The 23,011-nt window shown below is 31.5% G+C and overlaps 6 protein-coding genes across 8 annotated transcripts in view; 4 read left to right on the forward strand and 2 right to left on the reverse strand.

The window, feature by feature from the left end:
• Positions 1–98: 98 nt before the first annotated feature.
• On the forward strand, positions 99–1,814 carry Tfb4 (transcription factor B4). Its single transcript, XM_065345503.1, has 8 exons — positions 99–353; positions 427–604; positions 677–877; positions 951–1,074; positions 1,155–1,277; positions 1,357–1,492; positions 1,575–1,611; positions 1,700–1,814. Exons 1-8 carry the CDS (start codon positions 350–352, stop codon positions 1,755–1,757), a joined length of 861 nt encoding a protein of 286 aa, XP_065201575.1. The 5' UTR covers positions 99–349; the 3' UTR covers positions 1,758–1,814.
• A 39-nt stretch (positions 1,815–1,853) lies between these two features.
• On the reverse strand, positions 1,854–2,809 carry LOC135832331 (small ribosomal subunit protein bS6m-like). Its single transcript, XM_065345508.1, has 4 exons — positions 2,564–2,809; positions 2,359–2,498; positions 2,116–2,283; positions 1,854–2,038 (listed from the first exon to the last, which is right to left on the reverse strand). The coding sequence occupies exons 1-4, from the start codon at positions 2,648–2,650 to the stop codon at positions 1,930–1,932; spliced, it is 504 nt and encodes a 167-aa protein (XP_065201580.1). The 5' UTR covers positions 2,651–2,809; the 3' UTR covers positions 1,854–1,929.
• A 484-nt stretch (positions 2,810–3,293) lies between these two features.
• akirin lies at positions 3,294–6,713 on the forward strand. 2 transcript variants are annotated; one of them, XM_065345506.1, is made up of 4 exons: positions 3,294–3,711; positions 4,031–4,263; positions 4,339–4,501; positions 4,580–6,713. In XM_065345506.1, exons 1-4 carry the CDS (start codon positions 3,534–3,536, stop codon positions 4,588–4,590), a joined length of 585 nt encoding a protein of 194 aa, XP_065201578.1. In that variant the 5' UTR covers positions 3,294–3,533; the 3' UTR covers positions 4,591–6,713. The 2 variants fall into 2 exon arrangements, with proteins under 2 accessions (XP_065201578.1, XP_065201579.1); XM_065345507.1 differs by having other exon boundaries at positions 3,296–3,711; positions 4,073–4,263.
• A 2,268-nt stretch (positions 6,714–8,981) lies between these two features.
• LOC135832326 (protein odr-4 homolog) lies at positions 8,982–11,413 on the forward strand. Its single transcript, XM_065345502.1, has 9 exons — positions 8,982–9,123; positions 9,200–9,334; positions 9,402–9,604; positions 9,670–9,838; positions 9,931–10,110; positions 10,178–10,300; positions 10,383–10,476; positions 10,558–10,743; positions 10,809–11,413. The coding sequence occupies exons 1-9, from the start codon at positions 9,031–9,033 to the stop codon at positions 10,964–10,966; spliced, it is 1,341 nt and encodes a 446-aa protein (XP_065201574.1). The 5' UTR covers positions 8,982–9,030; the 3' UTR covers positions 10,967–11,413.
• A 388-nt stretch (positions 11,414–11,801) lies between these two features.
• LOC135832328 (uncharacterized) lies at positions 11,802–16,959 on the reverse strand. 2 transcript variants are annotated; one of them, XM_065345505.1, is made up of 6 exons: positions 16,882–16,959; positions 13,478–13,648; positions 12,865–13,130; positions 12,546–12,674; positions 12,362–12,470; positions 11,802–12,095 (listed from the first exon to the last, which is right to left on the reverse strand). In XM_065345505.1, exons 3-6 carry the CDS (start codon positions 13,126–13,128, stop codon positions 11,914–11,916), a joined length of 684 nt encoding a protein of 227 aa, XP_065201577.1. In that variant the 5' UTR covers positions 13,129–13,130; positions 13,478–13,648; positions 16,882–16,959; the 3' UTR covers positions 11,802–11,913. The 2 variants fall into 2 exon arrangements, with proteins under 2 accessions (XP_065201577.1, XP_065201576.1); XM_065345504.1 differs by lacking the exon at positions 16,882–16,959 and having other exon boundaries at positions 13,478–13,825.
• A 3,017-nt stretch (positions 16,960–19,976) lies between these two features.
• The window catches only part of nudC (nuclear distribution C, dynein complex regulator), a 69,095-nt gene continuing 66,060 nt past the window's right edge, over positions 19,977–23,011 (forward strand). Inside the window, exons 1-4 of the mRNA XM_065345518.1 lie at positions 19,977–20,170; positions 20,503–20,580; positions 20,691–20,912; positions 20,997–21,182. Coding sequence (XP_065201590.1) covers positions 20,099–20,170; positions 20,503–20,580; positions 20,691–20,912; positions 20,997–21,182 — 558 coding nt within the window. The 5' untranslated portion in view covers positions 19,977–20,098. The remainder of the gene's footprint in view (positions 20,171–20,502; positions 20,581–20,690; positions 20,913–20,996; positions 21,183–23,011) is intronic.

The following is a 23,011-nucleotide window of genomic DNA, read 5'->3' on the forward strand; positions in this document are numbered from 1 at the left end:
CAAACTAAATGTTGAGCAATTTTTTAAACGTGACTACGTGAGAAACGTGAGTCAAATTTGAAATCAAATGACTCACAAAAATGACAAATGATAAAAATTCTTATCATTTTGTTTTACTCAAGTGGCGGTGGCGGTCGGATCAGAAATAATGAAGAAACTGATGAACGACAAGAATTAAAATTATTTTTCAAGTATATTATTCTTCACATTTCATAGTTTCTTCATCAACTCGTTCCTGGTTTAAAATTTCAGACCTCTTTCCGAACTTGAGAATGGTATTTCGTTGACCTGGCTGGTTGAAGATGTTTTCACAAGAATTATTTCACCAACGTTGAATCTCTGGATTGCTATGGGTAGACTTTTGTAATTCACTTTCCTTGGTTAAAAATCTAATTTCATTTCACTCAATTATGATTCAATTTACAGAGAACGAAAAGAGTGTGCTTGTTGTTATTCTAGACACAAGCCTAACACACGATGTATTCTGCAAAAGTAAAATGCGATTTCCTGATTACCTGGATGCTGTGACAGTATTTGTCAACTGTCATATGATGTTGAAACCGTCGAATAAACTCGCAGTAATCATCGCGGATACTTTTGATTGGTATGATTAGTTTCTTCTATGGTTTCGGATGTTTCTGAAATGTTGACTCAACGCAAAATATAACTTTTGCAGTCAATTCGTGTATCCGGATGAGAATCTCAGTTTTAATGCTCTCCGCCAAACTAGCGGTCAGTGTGAAATATTCTCACAAGTTGAACATGCGTTACGAGTGAACGTTTCAAAATTTATCGCTCAAAATGCTAAAAAGGAGATTGTCAATACCGAAACCTTGATTGGTGCCGCTTGTGCGAAATCATTATGTTATATTGCTCGGTAAAAACAAATTAGTAAATCCAGATTACTTGGTTTATGCCGTTGCCTCTATTTTTGAATGTTTTGTTTTCAGATTAGAAAGAGAAGCAGAAGTTGCCGACTCATTTAGCTCGAGAATTCTCATAATTACCGGAAGTGATAACGAATGTGACAAATATGTTCGTTTTATGAATATTATATTTACTGCTCAAAAACAAGTATGGTTGCGCAGGGATACGTTATATCTTTTTAAAATGTGTGTTCTCTTTTGAATTGTTTTTTTTTTCTTTGCTTGTAGAACGTAACGATAGATGTTTGTAGCTTAGAACATGATATTGCCTTATTGCAACAAGCGTGCGATATCACGGATGGCGTATTTTTCAAAGTGCCTAATCTAGCAGCTTTATTGCAATACTTATTGGTACGAAGACGAAGATGAAAATGAAATGTACCTTTGGGCCAAATTGAATGAATTATTATTGAATATTTTTCCATTTCAGTGGATTTTTTTACCCGATCCTGCGATTCGCAAAAAGTTAGTCGTACCACCGCCGGGTCGTGTTGATTATCGTCCGTTATGTTTCTGTCACAGAGAATTGATAGATATTGGATACGTGTGTTCCGTTTGTTTGTCTAGTAAGGAAATCAAATTTGATACATTAATGTAGTGTGTATTAATTTATTCTATTTTCATGTGTTTTCCGTGTTTTTTTTGTAGTTTTCTGCAAATTTACTCCGATATGTACTACTTGCGAGTACGTATAACAATATAACCATTAATTTAGACTTATTCTCCTGTAGTGGTGTAAAAATGTCGATTTGTGTTTTTTTTTTCAATTTCAGAGTTGTATTCAAAACACCCGCACCTTTGCAAGGAAAAGCGAAGAAAAAGAAGAAATAATCATTTCCTATGAAAGTTTTTGTACTCAAGTTTTTCATTAAAGTTTTTTTAATTTCATGGTTTTTTTTCGATTGGCTAGTATGATAATGAAAAAAATTAGATATTTACATCTGTATTTGTTTAAATCATAACAACTAGATAAATACTTATTTTTAAAAAAACTAACAAAATATTATCGCTGGAACGGATAATAATCAGCAGTCAAATTGAGTTTGACACGTCTTCTCGTCATTCTTCGGGTGAATGCTTGCGCCTTTTCAACCAGCTCAACAACTTGAGGTCTGAAAAATGAATAAAATACGGAAATAGAATTCAAGCAAAAACTATTCGGCCATAAATGCGAAAATTGAAATTGTACCTATAGGGTACAGGTTTCATTTCATCTTCGAAAGTACAATTTTCAAAATCTATCTCCGCCTCCTCCTTTGGAAGAAATGTATGTTTTATTACATCAACATCTCGAGTATATTCATTATATAAGTCAGGTATCAATGCTTTGGGCATATGAAGTTCATAAAGGAAGAAACTGTGAAGAGAATTACGCTATAAAATTTATCGTTTGAAATGAATAAAAGTAGGAAATCGAAATTCATGTACTCACTTTCCTGACCAATGTGGTACTTTGTTTTTGGAAAATCGATATGGTGTTTTTTGTAAGCCTAAAAAATATAAATTCCGCAAGAAACCGCCTCGTTTAAAAACACCTTGGGCACATCGTTTGAGAGCGGTGGCAACTTCTTCCTGAAATCAACATGATTAAACAATAGAAAACTCTACTCTGCTGTGGGAAAAGCTCGTGAACTTACCTTAGGTGCATCTTTTACAACCAGAACGCATTCATAAATAAAAGGTTTTAATGGTCTTCCTAAATTCAATCTACTCACAGTATTCATGATTAATCGTTAAATATTAAGAACAATACTGTGAATCATTCACTCGCAATGTCGAAAGTAAAAACTGGAATTACTTATAACTGGAATACATATTTTTTATCACACGAAATTTTATCAAAAAAAATTAAAAACAAAAAAATTTCTCAAGTATTTCAATGTTTCTTTTTTCACGACAATCATTTGTCAAGATTTTTTTAATGAACGAATCTAATTTGAACTTTGAACTTTAAATCAAGCAGTGAATAATGATATGAATGGTCAGATTCATTATCCCCTTACCTTAAAATATAAACAAAGCAAACAAGTTAGTTAGCAAGTTTCAAAAAGCAGTGTACATAAGAGAAAATGACGGAAAATTGATCTCTCAAAACATTATCTAAAATCAAAATTCGAAAATGTAATCCAATTTTGAAACTTGTAAGTTGTAAGGAATACCTTGAGGTCCTTGAGAATTTCATTTTTATTAAATTTCCCAGAACAATACATATGCAAAAAAAATATAATACTATAAAAATTCTTATCGCCGAAATTTCTTTATGCTCGAATTCCCTCTTGTTTTATTTTTTATTTTTTATGAGCATGAGCAACACTGTAGGAACCATGTTGTTGAGTTGGATTTTATTTTCCTCTTCGTTCCTGGGTGGGTGCAACAAAAGCGAAAAGAAAAGAACCAATTGGTTTGACGGTTTAATTCTACGAAGAAGCCATTTTGATTTGTTTAGTTGAACGAGTATCGTTGTGAAACGCATATTTCTAAGAGATTTTATTTATACAGATACTTTTAATTCAAGGAGATACTTATTCCATTCATCAGCTAGAAAGTGGATTCAATATTGGTTTGTGAAATTAGTTGTGTCACGGTGTACAAATTCAATTGTTAGAAATGGCGTGTGCAACTTTGAAACGTTCGCTTGATTTTGATCCAGTGCATACCCATGTTAATCCCACTAAACGACAAAGATGTGCCCCTATGGTTATATCTCCATCGAGTTCGCCTCCAAGTTCGAGAAACGAACACAGCAATTCGGTTTTTTCTGGAGTGTGCCCCAAAATGTCACCCGGTGAGTAAACTGCCTCTGTTGACCAATTCATTATCATTACTACATTTAAATTTACGACGGATTGTGCCGTATCGATAAATGGTATTTCATGTATTATGAATTATGATCACTTTCTTGACGTAAGAAAAAACTATCAATACGAGACTGATAACGTCATTGTCTTGATTGGGTGCCTGCATAGTGCAGTTGAATGCACTCCCAAGTGAATTTGAGATGCATTTGCACTACATACTATAACGGCGTATAGCGTATTCTCATGTATCATTAATTTTAATCTTATTATTTCCTGTCAGTTTTCAACGATATACTTTCCGTCTAGATGATCCAAACTCATCTAGATTTTCTGATTACGATGTTGCAGAAATGATGGCCGCTGGTATTCGTGAAGAAATCCGCAGATTACACCGTAAAAAACAACTTCATTTCAATCCAAAATTAGCGGAAGGTACTAGTCCAGCTGACACATCATCCGACTCTCCAGGATCGCCGACGTCTTTTTCATCTGTTTTCCCAGCTAGTACTCCAGATAAACCATTGTTTACTTTCCGTCAAGTAAATATCTGAAACTTGTTATTCGTTCTGATATTTTGGTTACAATATTTTATTTGGTCCCGATGTTTGCACTAGGTAGGGTTAATATGTGAACGTTTGATAACGGAACGAGAAAATCAAATCAGAGAGGAATATGATCGATTTTTAAGTATGAAATTATCGGAACAATATGAAGCATTTGTCAAGTTCTCAAATGATCAATTGCATAAACGTTTTGATGCTGGTGCAGTACCTAGTTGTAAGTATTCTTGCATAATGTCACATTGCTTTCATTTTTTTCACATGAGTAATACATGTTTGTTTTGCTGTGTTACAGACCTTTCTTAATTTCATTAGCCACTTGTATTACAGCTAACAAATTTGCAGTTGGTGTTAAATTATACGATATTCATTATGTAACCCTTTTATATATTTAATTTCAATGATCTATATTCAAAAATATATCTGTAAAATTCAATCATTAACAGTTACAGATCATATCGACGTAAATGAAAGGTAATTTGTATTCGCCCGTTCGTGTAAATATGTTAAAACTTAATCATTATCTTTTTCTATGCTAAGTAAACTAGACTTGAAATTAATTTTAATACTTGTTATTGATTGTTTTAGTTTGAAGTTGAAATCATTTTTTTCATTAGTATTAATTTTCTTGCGTTTTCATCAAATAACATGTCTGACTCAAAATTTTTCCGTTTTTCGTTTCCTTACAAATCCCTTTTTTGTTACTAACTGTAGATAAATCAATTTTATATTCCGTTTTCATGTAATAGAATTCTTCGAAAAACCCCGAACAACTTTCATGGTGAAAAATTTGAATCATTGTAAGTCTGAAATAGTGCACCTTCATGAAATATTTAATATTTCTTATGACATGATTGATTCATTTGTGAATATATTTTTCCTTTTGCTATTTTTTCCCTGTTTTTCGAGGATTACCTACGTATATCGTAATGGATGATTCGAATTATGTATTTATTGATTTATTTATTTATAATTAAGTATTGCAAGAGCTTATAAAGTAATTAATTATTGAAAAATTTTAAAAGTATTTCTCCGTATCTTCTCGTGTTTCAAAGCATGTTTTTTAACGTATGTGAACTATGAAATTGAATTCGTTCGTGTAATGCTCTGTGATGTTCGACAGCGTAAAAATATTGCTATTCGATTTAGATACATATAATGAAATTTTATTCATTGTTCGCTTCACTGTTGAATTTGATGAATCATTATTCTTCACGAGCTTAAAAGTAAGTTGAATATGTACTGTTTGAATCTCATTGCATTCAAAACTCTGTATTATTATTTGTCAGCCATTTCTTTTTTAACAAATTTTTTCTTCGTGATAGAGTGATTAAAGTATAAGTTGAATAGATTTACGATTTTTCCTGATAGTGTTATTATTATTAATATAATTTCATTTATAGTAATTCATGTTACAATTATTGAAGATTATTGGTGATACATTATTTGAGAATCATTCTCTGAAAATTCGTTATACTTAAATGAACGTAATTTTTCATGTGGCAAATACGTGTGCAGTCGTGTTTTTTTTTCAAATTAGTTAGCGGGGTTATAGTCTTTCTAATTATATTTTACTGATATTCATAATATTTAACCAAATATGTATCATAAGATAATCGGTTGTATAACTGCCATTTTTTAATTGACTTTCACGTTTGAATTTTTTTAATGCGCGTAAAACTGTATAAAATTCGTTTCGATGACCATGTTATGTTAGAGCGCCTTCAAAATTTTCAAATGATCTGGGAATTCCCGAGTACTCTCCGAATAGGAAATTTGAAACAAGGCTTAAATGTATAAAACCAACTTCTATTCATAAAACCTCTGCCGTATAAGTTTCCTTTTTGAAAAAAATTCTCAAGTTTTCAAATTTCTTGAAAATTTTTAAAACGTTTGTGCGAACCTGTTACTATTATCCTCGAAAAAATTTGGCATTGTTCAAAATTTTATTTTGTAATTGGCTTTTTAACTAGTGTATTTATTTCATTTTGCGAAAATATGAGATGTTTATTAAGTACGAGCTTCGTTTTAGCTGGAGTAATGCAATTTGTTGTTGTTTAACTTATGAATTGCTCAATATTTTACGATACCTACCTTATGTTAGATCTAGCTTATTATGTTAAGGTATTTTTATACTTTGTTGACGATCTTCTCCTCCCCCCCTCCCTGTTACGATTTATTCGAAATTACATTTGTTTGGAAAATAATTGTAGAATGCTACGACCTACACCACGATAAGTTAAAAGAATCCTTTTTATCCATGATGAAGCTGATTCAATTCAAGTGATCCGATTATTATAGATTTAAGACGGAGTAATTTTAATTGTGTATATATATAAATATCTATTATATTATTATGTTTAGGATTTGTTCATTGATTATAAGTTTGATTTTTTCTTGAAACATAATAAAGTAATTTTGTAATAAAATGATGAGTTACTAAGCTAATACCAATACCTGCATACTACCTAGTTGGTTCAATTTCGAATTTTGAGGTTGAAAATTCATTTATGATGTAGCAAGAGACATAAATAAATCAACTTTTTGTTCAAGTAAAACTGGGAATGAATGAATTATTGGTGATCGCATGTTTTAAGCGAACGAAAAAGTCACAAGATATCCCACCGGCAACCCACGTAGCATTAATAGACTCGATTTTTCTTTACAAAAAATAATGACTTCTTACGATTTCGGGGTTGATATCGAAAATTATTGTGTTCTGTTTTGAGTTCACAGTGAAATGAAAATTGAATTTTGAAAACTGTCCGGGCGAAAATAATCTTTTACTTTGCTTTAAAAAAATATGTCGATTGTCAAATCTAGTCAAATCGTATCGAAATCATTGAAATTCTGAATTCACGATATATTATTTCACGCCATGTGCATCATGCATGGTCATTATGCCGTTACGTTATTAACATAAGAACTGAAAAATTAAAATGAATATAAAATAAAATTCCCTTGAAGTTGAGTTGAACATTTCTTTTAGTTTTTGAAGAAAATTTAGCGTTACATCTTTTGATTTTATACGTTACTTGGAGATCACAAAAGTGATGAATTTTGAATTTTTGATTCAATTTTTCTAGTAAACGGATAAAAATTTCATATTTTTAAAATGAAAATGATACTCGTAAATCGGTAATCGTAGTCCAATCTCTCAATTTATTAATAAAAACTTTTTCTAAAAATTCAATCACGCCTCAACTCATGCCTGGAAAAATTGCTTCAAAATTCAAAATTATTCACTGCACTAGCCAAGTGAACCAATACCACCTATAGTAAAAGGCCTGAGCGCTGAATCCTTATCAGCTCTGACGTCACCACAAGTAGATGACTCGATTGTGTTTACCATTTGAATTTTAACGTATGTTTAAATGGCGAATTCGTGAAATTGAGTAAAACTTTCGTTAAAAAAGTTAATTAAATTATGAAATTCAATTAATATTTGTCATAAAATGTGTTCTAGTAATGTGGTACTGATGTTTTCAATTACAGATGGTGTTGGTTTATTTGATTTGTGTACAAAAATGAATTTTTTGCGACTCGTTTGTGTTGTGTAATTTGAATGAATAGTGATGTAAACTGTAGATTAAAATGAAAATTAATGTGTACTAGTGTGTTGTACCGGAATGATGTTGTAATGAAATAAGTAGTTAGTGAACAATGCAATCGCATCAAGTTGGAGAAAAATCTACAATACATTTTAATTTTCAAATCTACTTCTTAGACCAGCCATGCTAAAGCTGCTATGATGGATAATGGATATTAAACTAGAAATCATCAGTATCTCAAACCAATTGAAGCAGCTTTAAATTCCAAAATACTTAGGATGGATTTCAACAGGCATAAATACAATGTTTGCAAAGAATTTCGAGAGAAATCTCCGTCATGTATGCAATGTTTGGTGATCGTTTCGTATACCTTAGTCTTTGAGTTGGAGATTATGTTCGCGTATATTCGGTAATATTTACAATAATTTGTATGTGTTGTACTTCTTTGCTATATTCCTCATTGTCAGCTGTCATCCTCCAGAGTTTTTCTTGATATTCTTTTAGAAATTAGATCATAAACGAGTGTAGTTCTCATCTTTAATGATAAAAACAGTGTTGATTATGAGCTTATATTTACTTATTTTTCCATTCAAATCATTCCCTCTTGATCTCAAATTGATTATTAAGTATCAGAATGTGATTCAAAACGCAAAATAAAATGTTCTCAGTATTTATTTCGTTCTAGTGCATTAATATTTCATTCATTTCTATAGTGTTATCGGAGTACATACTATCTATTAGTGATGACGTCACAAAACAGCGCTCAGGCCTTTTACTATAGGTGGTATTGAGTGAACAGCCATCATCCCGACGATAGATCGCCGAAAAAATGGTTCTCTTTGAAGTTTGACTTTGAACGAATATCTAAAAGAGTTGTCGACGTTTAGTTGGATTATTAATTGATATGTTAGGTAATTAATGTAGGATCGATGAAGAAATGAGAAAGGAGATCTTGAACTACTCAAAAAAATCTGAAAAATGATTTTTCGACGGGATGGGTGGTAGCTTTTCTCGCGTTGGGTCACATTTCCCTTCAGTTTTTTATCAATTCAATTTCTATAGGAATTTTTCAAGATCGCAATATTATTGAAAATTGATAAACTAATTAGAATTAGTTCAGTATCACAGTGAATTGTTTCAATTTTATTCGTGTTTTCGTCAATGAAAGTTGAATAGCGATTCATTTCAATCCAATATGAAAAAAACCGTTCGCTTTGAGAAGTCGTTGAAAAACTACCTAAAAAGTTTGAAAACTGATGGAATTACTCCGGGCTTGTTATTAGGACAGGTAAAGATTTCAATCTCAATTTTTCATTTTACTTTCCGATGATTTGCTGATGTATTCGGTATATTAATTGTTTTAGAGTTCCAGTGATCATGATTTCGTTGTCCATCTTGCTCGAACTCCAATACCTAAAGAGAATTCATGTACTGAGATCTGTCATTTGAAGCAGATTCAAAATTTAAAGGAAGAATGGATCATAGATCACATGAGAAATGTAATCATTTGTTGGGAATTAATTATCAGTTCTTATGACATTATGATTATCATACCATGTTTTTTAGGTGATACAAATGTTACCGGGTGGTATGACTATATTGGGGTTATTTTTTGTTGGAGACGTGAATCTGTTTTCTAATTCCACTGCTGTTGCATGTTTGAAAAAAATTCTTGGAGCTGTTGATAAATTCGTTCAAGAAAATGAATATTATTTCATAGAACTGAAATTAACTCCTAAACTAGTGTTGAATTGCATCGAAGATACTAAGTAAGTGTTGATATTGAGCTTAATGAATGAAAAAATTCGTGGTTTTCTTTCAATATTTTTTACAGTTTCATATGCAAACAATTCAGTACATCACAAAGTGGTCAATTGGATTCTGTGGATTGTGTTTGGAATTGCAACGATTGGCATCGTATAAGCTGTTATTATGATTTTCAACATTTATTGCCTCTCTATGTGAAATCCATTTCGAATGTTATTCTGCATGAAAAAATCATGGTAAAATGAAGCGTCTTTATCGGATAGAGATTAATGTCAATGTTTTATATGTTCTTAATCCTAAGTGATGAATGTTGAATTACCATTCGCAGGATATTTTGAAGTACGTCAGCAAATCAGTGAAAGAATCCATACTATTATTAAACGGCGAACTCAAAAATCAAATGGATTTGATCAAAAACATCAAAGAGAAAGTTAACGAAAGAATAGTACAAAATGCAACTGAATCTGAAGCACCAAGTCAAATCGTGGCTGATTTATATGCTCCCTGCGTATGCTAAATTTTCCCTGTCTAAATAATTTAAATATCAGTATTTTCATTGTGAGATACACTTTCAGGGAAAACAATTTTCTCATGAAGTATTTGAAGTATGCGATTATAATGCTGAACTGAAGTGTTTTGGAACTTTGTGTAGTGACGTATATTTACACAACGAAGCCACTGTGCATGAAGCCATTAGAGTAATTTCTAAATGATTACGCGCATAAAAGTTGTAAAAAAAAAACAAATACCTACATATCTAATATTTGTGTTGAAATTTAGGCCATCAAAGAAGATATTATTCGATCGCTTTATTCCCGTTTAATGATGCATTGCAATTCTTTAATGGAAGATCTGAGCACAACTTCGGCCGAAGGTGATATTTTCTTACTACGAGTACTATACTTGTCGGTACCCTTTGTCAAGAATACTTGTCTGTATTTTTTTTTATTTTTAGAATCTAAGATAATTCACGAACCACCACGTCGCGTATCTGTGTATTTGCCTCATTCAAAAGTCCGTTTTACTGATTACCTGTTCCCCGGAGAAGACACTTTGGGTACGTTACCAGCAAAAGAACAACTAGATATCCCCGCTAGCAACGACCAGCAAATTTTATATGAATCATTGGAAGTTGAAACAGGTAAGAAACATGATATAGAATTTTCTGTTGAATGAGTATCACCTCTAATACATGTTACGTTGCAGATGCGGCTGAATTTTACAACGGTGATAGTGTAATAAATGCAATAAGTCAGACCACAGAAGTAAAAAAAAATCACCTTCAATATATTTTGTCTTTTGGAATCATTTTCTCGATAATAATCGTCGTGATAGCCATACTCTACCAAAGATTGCGTTTGTAACTTTTTTCATATATATACACCTATCCTGGAAGCGAAGTCGACTTTTTAGAAGCGTCTTCATTTATGTATTACAAACTAATAACAGTTCGAGGCTAAAATTACGCATGCTTTTATTTCTGTTCTGATTTTAACATTCCTACTCTTCTTGCTGAAAAATATGTCTGTGATCATTTATCATCTGTAATGATGTTTTACGTCGTGAAATTATACATTGTTGACGTATACTTATACTGAGTTCTTTCTTCAAACGTAGGTACTAGGTTCAATTTCATAGAATATCAACAGAATTTCATAAGTGCCTAAGCGATTCGAGTTGAACCACTTTTTGGCCTAAATGTTCACATGAAGTTGAGCTGTGTATTTTTTAGTCTATATTAAAAATACTGTTGGTTGTTTTTTAATTTATATTCTATTTTGTACCACGAATTACATTGCCTATGTTTATGAGTTTTACACTTCTTCATTTTCGAGCTTCCTAATTCCACAAGTCTTGGTTCTACTTCGAACACCATGTTCAGAAAAGAAAACCAAAGCCAAGTCAGCTTGATTGGAACTTTAAAAAGCGCGTTAATCAAGCTATTCTCTCTGTATTTTTATATGGTATTTGCAAGGGCCAAATTCCCGAATCCCCGGATTGTCTTATCTTCTGGGTTTTTAGGTATCTTGAGTCACTATTTTACGTTCTTACCTGTGCTACTAACGTAAGCGTTAACCGCAAGTTTAATTTTTTTTTCGGCTCCATTCTCAATTTTTATTCCATCCAATCAGGTTGCTAGTTGTATTAAAGGATAATTAAACAAATCGATTTAGCACCCACATTAATACAGAAAAGACGAAATTTTGAAAACTTTATTTAATTAAAGTATTAATTTCAACACATGGCCGAAAACAAGTAGGTACCTGATTAAATAGGTTATAAATTGTTCTAATCATTTTGTCATATCTTCTTAAAATTTGGAATCGCCTCTTGATGTATATCCATAAGTCGGTGTAGTTTCTCTCGACAACTGTACATCTAAAGCTGGATTGTCGATACCTTCTCTCAATTCAATATTTTTACCATTTCGTGGCAATGAATATGACGCTTTCCTAGATGATATTTCATCTAAAACATTTTCATTCGTAAAATCTATAAAAAAAAAAAAAAAAAAATTGGTAGGTACCCATTAAAACTGAAATTATTTTTAAAATTTCCAAAAACTGTGGTTTTTGGAGCAAAGCAAGAAGTAAAACTCGATAAATTGAAATGTGCATATTTTCCCCCTACATTATTCATTTTTACTCAGCCGACAAGAGATATATGTACGTTCACTTGTTTCACAAAGGAAATTATTATAAATGCGTTCGTAGAAAAATTAGCTTTAAAAATTATGTTCAAGTGATTTTTCTGCTTACCTTTGAACTGCATAAGTTGATTTTGTCGGATGTTGTTATGTATAACATACAGTACCATAACAATAAGAGCAGCCACAAAAAAAATAGCACCCATTCTAAAAATATTAACCTGAAAAAAGTAATATAATTTCAGTTTTAAAAAATGGAAATGAATGGGAATTAATAGGTCCCTTAAAAAACTCACTTCGTCATTTTCCCATAATTGCTGCCAGTCTGTTCGCACTTCTAGCATAACAGATTTAGCATTGAAAGTTGTATTGGTCAAATGTTTGCAATAGCAAGTATAAAGTCCCTGTTCATCTGGCGAAACACCCTATCAAGAAAAAAAATTTATACATTCCTATTGACTAAAAATAGCGATGAAAAATTGGTAATGAATCAGCACCCAGTGAGAAATATTTCGAATTCTTCATATTGTTTTCTCATTAGGTGCCTACTTATCTCCAAATAACATTATGTTAAAAAAATTACATAAAAACTAAAAAATTCCATGATTACTTTACTTTAATATAAAGAGTTCCGCTGAGTACTTCGTACTTGTATTTGCGCTCATTTATTCTGTTTCCAGGACCCAATATTTCATTACTTTTCAGCTGCCAAAATTGAAATCTGTGATTATCGTCGTTACTGGGGCAAAATAATTTAGCTGTTTCGCCTGCTGGTACTTCAAGAATGGACAGATTAGCTTTTGACATTGGTTTTGCTTCAAGCATATCATAGTTACTTATTGAGATAAACAATTGCCATAAACAGAACCAGCCGATCATTCCTGCACAGCAATAAAAAAAAAAAAGGTAATGTACTCAAGAGTGAAGAACGGATAGGTATCTATTTTAAATTACAATTTTTAAGACCCACACAGCTACAATAACAGCGTAATGTTATTAGGTACCAAACGAAAAATTGCACCATTATTTTTGAAAATAACGAAGATTTTATTTTTAAGAAATTCATAGCTTGGATACCTAAGTGAATTCGCAGGAGCATTTTTATAACTTAAAAAATATTCGTGCAAATAAAATGAATTTAATGAACGTGTCAACTTATGTAGGCCTACGTACATAATATTTAGGTAAGTATAGATATAGAAAATGAAAGTAATAGGTACCAACTTACCATCAGTTTTCAATAACCATTAAAATTGCATTTATTAAGACACGTTTCTCCGATAAAACATACCAAACAAAACTAAATTTTCTGGTCCCAAAATAACGCACTAGCTTGCCGAAGTTTTGTCAACCGTCCAACGTAAAGTTAGAGAATTTTCACGTACCAAGTAAAATTCACCTATGCAACAAAAACTTTCAATTCACTGTACGTGTTGAGAAAATATTATTGAAAAATTATTAGTATTATTAATAATTATTAAATTAAATCGTCGCACAATCCCTAATATTATTAAATGGATAGGTACTATTAACTATGGTACACGCTCAATGAAGATTACTAGATATAGGTACGAATGAAGGCAACAAACTGAGTGACTGTGTGGACACTTGACTTATTACAAGGTTGTAATGATGCGTTATCTTTCATAATGTTATGAATTCTTATTAATGATTGTATCTCGGAAATATCGAAAAAAAAATTAATGTGATCGTTGGGATATCCTTACGCAGCAGTCGATTTCCTTGGTCAACGAAATTTTTTTGAATTTGTAATGAGCTATCCATGAATATTACAGTTTATTTGTCACTAAAGGTTAGACCTTTTTTTTTGAAGGTTCATTTCAATATACCTACTTGAGTGAAAAAGCGCATGTTAAATATAGTGGGTATGTGAATCTCAAAATGACACAAAACAATTCAGCTCTCAAAAGTCAAAATTGAAAAAAAATCTATTTAGGTAGGTATTTGAATAATTCCTCCCTTTGACGCGTAAAAAAATTAGTCTTGCTTTATCTCTGCGTTTTTAATGTTACAATATTCACGAAAGTAAACAGCAAAAAAATCTGGAAAAGTACATTTTACATGTGCTTTTGAAAATGATAAGAACGTAAGTAGGTAGATGTACCTATGTTGAAATTCGCAACCTTTCTTCTGTAAAAATAAATAAATTACATAGGTACCTACACTCGCTTCAGAGTTGTAATTTAGGTAGGTAATCTTTAAAGAGAGGATTTTAAAAGTTTTTGAAGATTTCGAAATTTTAAGATGATTGAGGAAAGGGTAAATGTAAGCTTTGAAATATCATTTACTTTTATCATGACTTTTTGAAATTATTTTATACCAATGTTTTACTGCTTCTCCTCCCCATTCAGTACCCATAACTTCTTTATTTTTTTCAGTAAAATGTTTCTTTTTCTTAGATCGAGCACCTAATTTTACTTTTCAATTCTTCACCCGACATGAATGAGGCACAATGAAAAAATTTGAACAAAATAAAAACTAGGTACCTATTTATCTAAAATTAGGTGAAAATTTAATTAATTATCAAGTTATTTTATTTTCAAGTGTTTCGTTAATTGCCAGGTATTTTCAATAGAATATTATGGTCTTTACCTCGTTCCTTCCTTGGTTTCAACTTATTTGAATTTAATGACTTATAAATTGTCACTCTCATCTATTGAGATAAAAAGGTACTGATGCGGAACTGCAAAACTCTTTGACTGAAGTCAAGGACAGTGTGATTTGCTATTATCACCAATTCATTATTATTTCACAGTTTCGTTCAAATTTGCACAAAATTAATGTTTCCTGTTTTTCTGTCTCATAAATTTTGAAATAGGCAATTACTGATTATTCAAGACTAGGTACCCGGCAGTTTATGTTATTTTCGTTTTGTAAGCAGGTAGAGGTAGGTACACAAAATTATCATTTTCGCGATCAAAAAATAGGTATGCTGAGAAATAGGATTGGAATGAAATGGGCCACAAAATCTTGCTCGTAAACAAAATTTCAACTTTGAACGACACGATTAAGAAAATTGGTGGGCTTTTCAATGCAAGAAATGTTTCAAAATTGTGTAGTGGAAGCGTGAAACAATGTGATGTGGTTTTTTTGTGCAGTCAGATTTTTCAAAATGACTGGGGATATGACCATACTGAACAAATATGACGACCGAACGGAACTAATGTGTCTGGGGTTCTGACTGAGGATATGACTATACTGTAATTAATTAGCGAAATAGACAAATTTTTGAGATTAGAATAGCGGATATTTCAGCTAAAACTACTGAATTATCGTTTAGGTAAGTCCACAGCTTGTAAAAAGTTCCATTTGAACCATTAATTTACCACCTTACACGGTTTTCTCCAAAAGGTCGTCAGAAAAGAAAAAAGTGACTGGTGGTATGACAGATGATTTGACTTGTCCAAAAATGGAAGTAGCCATATTTGATGTTATTATTTTGTGATTGGCTGATTTTTTTCGGTAGTCACAACTGAAAAATGTAACTGAGGTGAGGACCAAAGAAATGATAGTCACAAATTTTCATTTTTGAACATTACATATATACCTACTCGTATGTATTTTATACTTTCCATGGAATTTTTCCAAGTATGTAGAAGTTGAAGTAGTTTCAACTTTTACCTGGACTGGTGAACAAAATATAAAATTAAGAACTTTTTATCAAAGTGAATAATCATCAGAATGTATAAGAAATGTTATTATTTTACAAGTTTAGAGTGGCGAGGCCAAGGCGTTTCAAAAGTCTTCAAAATTGAGTGTGAAAAATTCCCCGTTTTTCCGGTAGAAATTTTCTATTGCCACTATAAAAGAACCTCTTGGGTTACTCGATATTTCTGCGCATTTTGTATTACTCGTGTGTAGGTACTCGTAGGTAGTAAGTAAGCATATTAGAACGAATTTCAAACCATCGATGCTTAGTTATAGAAAATTTTTAAAACGGTTTTTTCTCAATTATCAAAGACATCGAAAAAAAATTACCTATTACTTGACAAATGAAATTTGGCGACTGCCAATTATAAACTGTATGACTAAAAGTTGAGTCAAATTACGTAAAATAATATGGACATTTTTTCCTTCGTTCCTTGTGCCTATTCAATCTTTAAAAAATGTCTGGTTATTCAAGTAAAGTGTTGAAATTTTCAAATAAATATACAGGACAGCGTACTTGAAGTACTTACGTTTGGAAATAAATGAAATCTTTGATTGATTACCAGTTTACCCATCAAGTACATATCGTAGATACCTACAAATATACAAAATGAAAAGTGGACTTTCATGAAGTGAATCCAGTTATACCGATTTGGAATTTAACAGATCATTGCAGGAGGGATACTCAAAAAATACAAAGTTATGAGAATGTTTTTTTTTTTTTTAGAAAATTTTTATATTTTTGTATAAATTGGAAAATTTTTCCACATTTTGTTTTACCTTCAATATCCGCTGTTGACGGGCCGTCAAATGAAATATTTTTCAAGTGTAGGTAGGTATCACAAAATATAAACACGCATACACATTTATTTGCGGGAAATCATCTCGAAATGAATTGAAAAAATCACCAAGCTCATAAAAAAATTTGATGTTTTTAAATAAATAAAATGGATAAGTACATACCATAAAAACATTTGAAAAAACAACAAAAACACATCAAAAATAAATAAAACTGACAGAGTCTTCGCTTCTTCGATTACAAATCAATTTTGTTAAAGATATTTCAGTAAAAATGAATGAATGATTGGCGGTATGCTTGTTAGTTATGGTTTATTTAATAAATTAATAAACCTTGGTGTTTCAGCTCAGCTGGTGTTAATTATTTCACTTAGGAAAGAAGAAGGCTACCAATGAATATCAGTTAAACCTCATAATAGATATTTGATTCGTCGCAAGGTTTCTATTAATCATCTCATAATTGTATTTCATTAATTGATCAAACCTGCACCTTTCTAGGTAATAATTGAGCGTTTAAAATTATAATCGCATATGAAAATTGGATGCTGACTCTTTCCACTTGAACTTGGTGTTAAACTCATGTTGCGTACTTGGAAGGTAAAAAATAAAAGAAGGAACAGCTATTTAATCAACCTATTTAATAGGTATGGGAAAATATGATACTTATCTTCATATGTACCTACATTAAAAACTCTTTGTAAGTAGGAAGTACATATAAGTACCTATGCATTATTTTTATTTTATTTTTTTGCAAATTTCAATAGTACCTACTTGATAGTCTTACCTACGTTTCATTTTTTTTCATAGTAAATATTCATTTCTGATTTTGAATTAATGAGCGAATCCTTAATTGTTCTGTTTATTGTTGATTGGATAATAATTACTTTCAATAAACATCAATTATTGGAGGTTAAAAGAATAAAAAGTTATCAATGGTGATCTGAATGTTTTCACTTCATACTTATAGCAACTTGTGTCTTTTCAGTTCGGAAGGGAAAAAAGAAGAATAGTGATTTTTATTTCAAGACCATTCTGCGTTCCTATTGCGGCATCTTCTTTCATATGTAGATATGGTATGGAATGAGAACTGTTGCGTATTTTCGAATTTCGAGCATGTTTCAGCAATTGGATGATAGCGATGGGACTACAAGATATTGTTCATTTTTCACACAGATTTGTACTTGAATTTTTGCAAACAGAAAATATTCAGCATTAGGTATAGTGTACTTTCAATCATTAAAAATAATTATTCAATGGTCGAGTGTAAGTACCTATGTACCTAGAATAAAAATTTCAATTTCTTTCCAGCATAGCACGAATCAATGATTCTAATTATCTTATTTTGGTAATGTGACACCTCATGTGGAAAATTAAATATTCATTTACTTAACCTGTTTCGCCGTCAACTAGACTTTTAATTTAAACAAAGATAATTATTACGTTCGTCCTTCTACGATATTTTTGGCCTTAGAAAACGGTGATATGCAACTCATATAACACGCTCGTAGCGAACAGAACCAAACCAAACACCAAATGACAAAAATGAACATTACAAAATCCTTTCTCTTTCTCATTTGAGACTGTTCATATTATACTGTATTTCAATTCAATTTTTTTTGTCCAACTCCCTAATACTGAATCGACAATAATGACAAATGATCCTGCCGGCTCTCTAAATGGGTATACGGAAACTGCGACTTCTCCTGATTCCTTGACTCACGCGACTCTTAAGTTTCGATTCTGTATGCCACCGTAATTATGTTGAGAAGTATAGGCCCAACCAGAGAAAGGAGAAAATGGAATATTTCTCCTCTGACGAACCTCAGAAAAAATATAATAATGATTCAAAATTACTACCTACCTAAAATGAGCTGGCGGAGGGGGATCTAAAAGTACCTACATAGTACATGTATAGGCCTATTCTTTGTACTTTCCGTTCAATTTCATTCATATCCATCTAATAATTAAAACGAAAAAGCAATGAAATTAGTATTTAAAGAATATTCAATTTTTTTAAAAATATACCTTTCAAAAAATTGATTCAAGTAGGTACCTATGCCGTCGTCATTGTCATTGCGCCTTCACGAGCGTAATATACGTATTTAACCGGTACTCGTAGAATTAAGTACCCTACGTAGAATTAGAATATGATTGCCATGTCATTGTGTAGAAATTTTTACAAACAAGAAGCAAAATATCGAGGCGTAGGAAATGAAAAAATCAGGGATGATGATGATAAACGAAACCAATAACCAATAAATAACCTAGTATTTTAGGAGAATTTGTAAATAAAAAGAGTCAAAAACCAATTAACCAAAAATGATTTTTACAAAATAAGAACCATAAATCCATAATTCTTGAAAAATGTAATTTTTTGGATTACCGATTAATTAACCAAAAACCAATAAGTAGGTAATCATTCGTTAATTTTTTTCAATTGTTTCACCCAATTTTCGTCTATTTTCATTTTCTTTCTATTTTTCCCTTTACCTATTTTTTCATTTCAAAAATTTGAATCATTTAACTCTGATCAGTAGATAATTCAGTCTGCATTGTTGAAATGAGTTATAAATTAACATTGATTTTTTTACGTAATTTTTAAACTTAATTTCAATCATTTTTGAAAAAAGTAAAACTCAAGAAACTAAGTTAGTGTCTATAAAAAGAAAGAAAGAAAAAAATGCTAAAAATCACATTCACAATGTTTTCATTTTCAAAAAGTGGCGAGAAAAAATGAAAAAACCAAAAAAAAACTGTGCTTACTGTAACCTGCAAAAATGAAAAGAAAAAACCATAACCAACCAACAACCAAGCATAAGCAATAAGCATTAAGCAATAACGTTAAATTTTAAATTAACATTGATTTTTTTTACGTAAAAAATCTGCTAAAGGCCTTTTTAGTTTTTATAATGCTACGTAAGCTACGTTTTTTTCTACGGCAAAAATTTCAAAGTGCTTTTTTTTACGGCAAAGTAAAATTAATTTTACTTTTCCGCAAAAAAGCACTTTGAAATTTTTGCCGTAGAAAAAAACGTAGCATTATAAAAATGCCTTAATTTAATTTAATTAATATTTTCACATTTTTCATGATCAAAAATCAAAATTCAAAATTCAAAAACTCAAAAAGAAGCATAAACCATAACCATAACACTAACGATACCATAACATAACAATGTTCTTTTCCATGATGCGTGAGCATCGTTGCCATGTGGTTTGGACGGTTCTAGAAGTCAACAATGTTTTACTTACTGATAGCGTGAAAAATTATGATTGTGTTCGATTGTGAATTTACTGATTTTACTTTTAGTTAGTGACTTTTCTCAATTTTTTCCAAGATTTATGTACAGTTTTTTGGAAATATTTTCGTGAAGAATTGGGAAAAATGTCGAAAGAAGATAAATTTGATGGAATACTGTTTTCCATGGCTCAAGAACACGAAGGCGGTGTTCCAGATGTAAGTTATTTGGTCTTTTGTTGTATGCACTCTCATGGCTCACAAATCTCCACATTTGTTATATAAATATAGTGTATCTTGTTCCCTGGATACCGCAGTAATGCTAACACTATGCTATAATAACTGCAACACTTCATTTTCAATCATTTCAAACTGTCTACATTTCGATGTTCTTTTACGCGAGAAGTTTAATCATGATTAGGTACTGAGATTAGTCATGATGCAACTTGGAAAACACTGCTTAACATTGCTTCCATTTGTATTTCGATTTATTTCTTGAAGATCTGAGCTACCTAGTTTATAAATCCATATGTGATGTTGTTCTGTTTTAGTTGCTCGATACTATTTTCGGATTCTTAGCTAGAAAAACTGATTTCTACGTTGGTGGCGAAGATGGAGCCGCTGAAAAGGTAATATTCAATTGAGCCACGTTGTTGGATCTGTTGTCTTGGGTTGCGTCAGACGCAGGTCATGTTTCTAATTCTATACTTACAATCATTATGATATTACGATCTTTCAGTTACTATTGAAAGCTTTTCGCAAGTACGAAAGTATTGCTGGGGAGGAAAGGAAAAAGAAGAAAATAGCAGCCGAAGAAGCTGAACGAAAGAGAAAAGAAAAATTGAGATTACAAAGAGAAAAAGAAGAGCAATTACGAAAACAGGCCGAAAGTCAACCCGAACAAGCCACTGTTCGGGAAATCACCGATGAAGAAGCTGAAAAATTAGAAAAAGAATTGAAGGTAGTAGTGTTCCTTTTCTCTATCTTATTTCATTTTACTTTTGTAATTTATATATTCTAATAATAATGCTATTTTCACTCGTAGAATAAACAAAGCGAAGACGTGAACGGTGTTCCTGAAAATGAAATAGGTGAAGAAAAATCATCTGATTCCAAAAACGATGATGATGAGGATGATGATCCGAAAGAAAAGGGTAAACTGAAACCTAATTCGGGTAACGGTTGTGATTTACCAAATTACAAATGGACTCAAACGTTGCTAGATATCGAGGTAAAGATTATTTTTACTTTCTTATTCAGTATTTGATTTCGAAACAAGTACAACCTATTTAGCATCTACGATACGTCATTTAATGGTATGTGCAGCTGAGTTGCATCCAAACACTGCACGTGGTCTTGAATGTATTGAGCATGATGTGTTGTATTTTATTCATTGATCACGCAATACTTGATTCTTTATTTTACCCCTGAACGAAATATCGTAGAATCATCTATCAAACTCGATTATTCGGTTTTTTTTTGCGATTAAGTAGATGGTAGGTATGTATTAGGGCTGGTAATTACTTCATACTTACACAAAAAATTATTGAAACTTTTATAACCATTCAGGAGAAAATTATCCGATATTCAATTTTTTTTTTTTTTTTGAATGATTGAAACACTAATACTGTATATTATCGGTATTTAAATTTTTTAGAAAAATTTGAAATGTGTTTTTATTGTTTTAAAATCTCAAACTTCGTTTTTTTTTCAAATTGTGAAATTGTAATCTTGGTCGTACCACCAACGCTTATTATTTTTTTGATTCGAATGAAACACTTCGTAATAGTGCCTAAAATGAAAAAGCGCACTAAAAAAATGAAAGAAAACAAAATACCTCAAAAATACAAAATTGAGAAAAATTACTTTTTCAGTAGAAAATTAAATACGCCTAATAGTCCGGCATATGGCAATATGAGTAATTGCACCCCCCCCCCCCGCTGATCCTCCGGGACACCTTTTTTCTTAAAGGGGCATACCCTGCACCCTAAGGATCATTTTAAAGCAAACTTGCCCAAAAAAAAGTTGGCCTTACTTACAAAATGGCGGCCATTTTGATTGACAGGTCAGCCAAACAAAGGTAGATCGAAAGATCATGCATAAATTTATCACCTGTCAAAATTTGAAGTGCTAAAGTGCGTTTTTCGATTTTTGGTGAATTTTTGAAAATCGAATTTAGGCCAAAAATGAAGGAAAAAATCAAAATTTTACCAAATTGACCAAGCTGAAATTTGGGATATACCCTATTTTCGACATGCCAAATCGATTGGAAACTGTTTCAACCCGTTTTGAGCAGTTCTGGAGCCTCCAGCAGATTTTTGAAATTCGAAATTCCCACAAAATTGCATCAAATAGGAGTTGTAAAGCTGAAATTTATTCTAAAAACTAATTTCAATACGCTACGAAGTACTGTAGGTGAATTTCAAGTCGTTTTGGAGCCTCCAACGACTTTTTGAAAATTCCTGAAGCCTCCAGCAGATGTTTGAAACTTCAAATTTTGACAAAATTTCCTCAAATGGAGATGGAAAGCTGAAATTTACTCTACACTTCAATTTTAACACCCTCTGAAGACGACTTCAGGTGGGTTCAAGTCATTTTAGAGCCTCCAGCGACTTTTTTGAAAATTACTGGAGCCTCCAGTAGATTTTTGAAACTTGAAGTTTCCCCAAAATTTCATCAAACTGAGATGGAGAGTTGAAATTCATTCTGCAAACTAATTTCAATAAGCTACGAAGTTGACTGCTGGTGGATTTCAAGTTGTTTTGGAGCCTTCAGCGACTTTTTGAAAGGTTATATGGCATTTTTTTGGAAAATTGAAATTTCCTAAAAGTAGCTGGAAGCTTCAAAACCATTTAAAACCAGATCGATAATTTTTCACTCGATTTTACCAGTAACTTTCAAAATGGAGCTTTTTTGGACCAAATTCTGAGATTTTACTTCGTTGAAATCATGAAAACGTGATTTTAACATTTTTTCGAAGAGTAAAATCTCAGAATTTGGCCCAAAAAAGCTCAATTTTGAAATTTACTGATAAAATCGAGTGAAAAATTATCGAGCTCT

The sequence above is a fragment of the Planococcus citri genome, chromosome 1, assembly GCF_950023065.1.
Source record: "Planococcus citri chromosome 1, ihPlaCitr1.1, whole genome shotgun sequence".
In the NCBI taxonomy this organism is placed as follows: Eukaryota; Metazoa; Arthropoda; class Insecta; order Hemiptera; family Pseudococcidae; genus Planococcus; species Planococcus citri.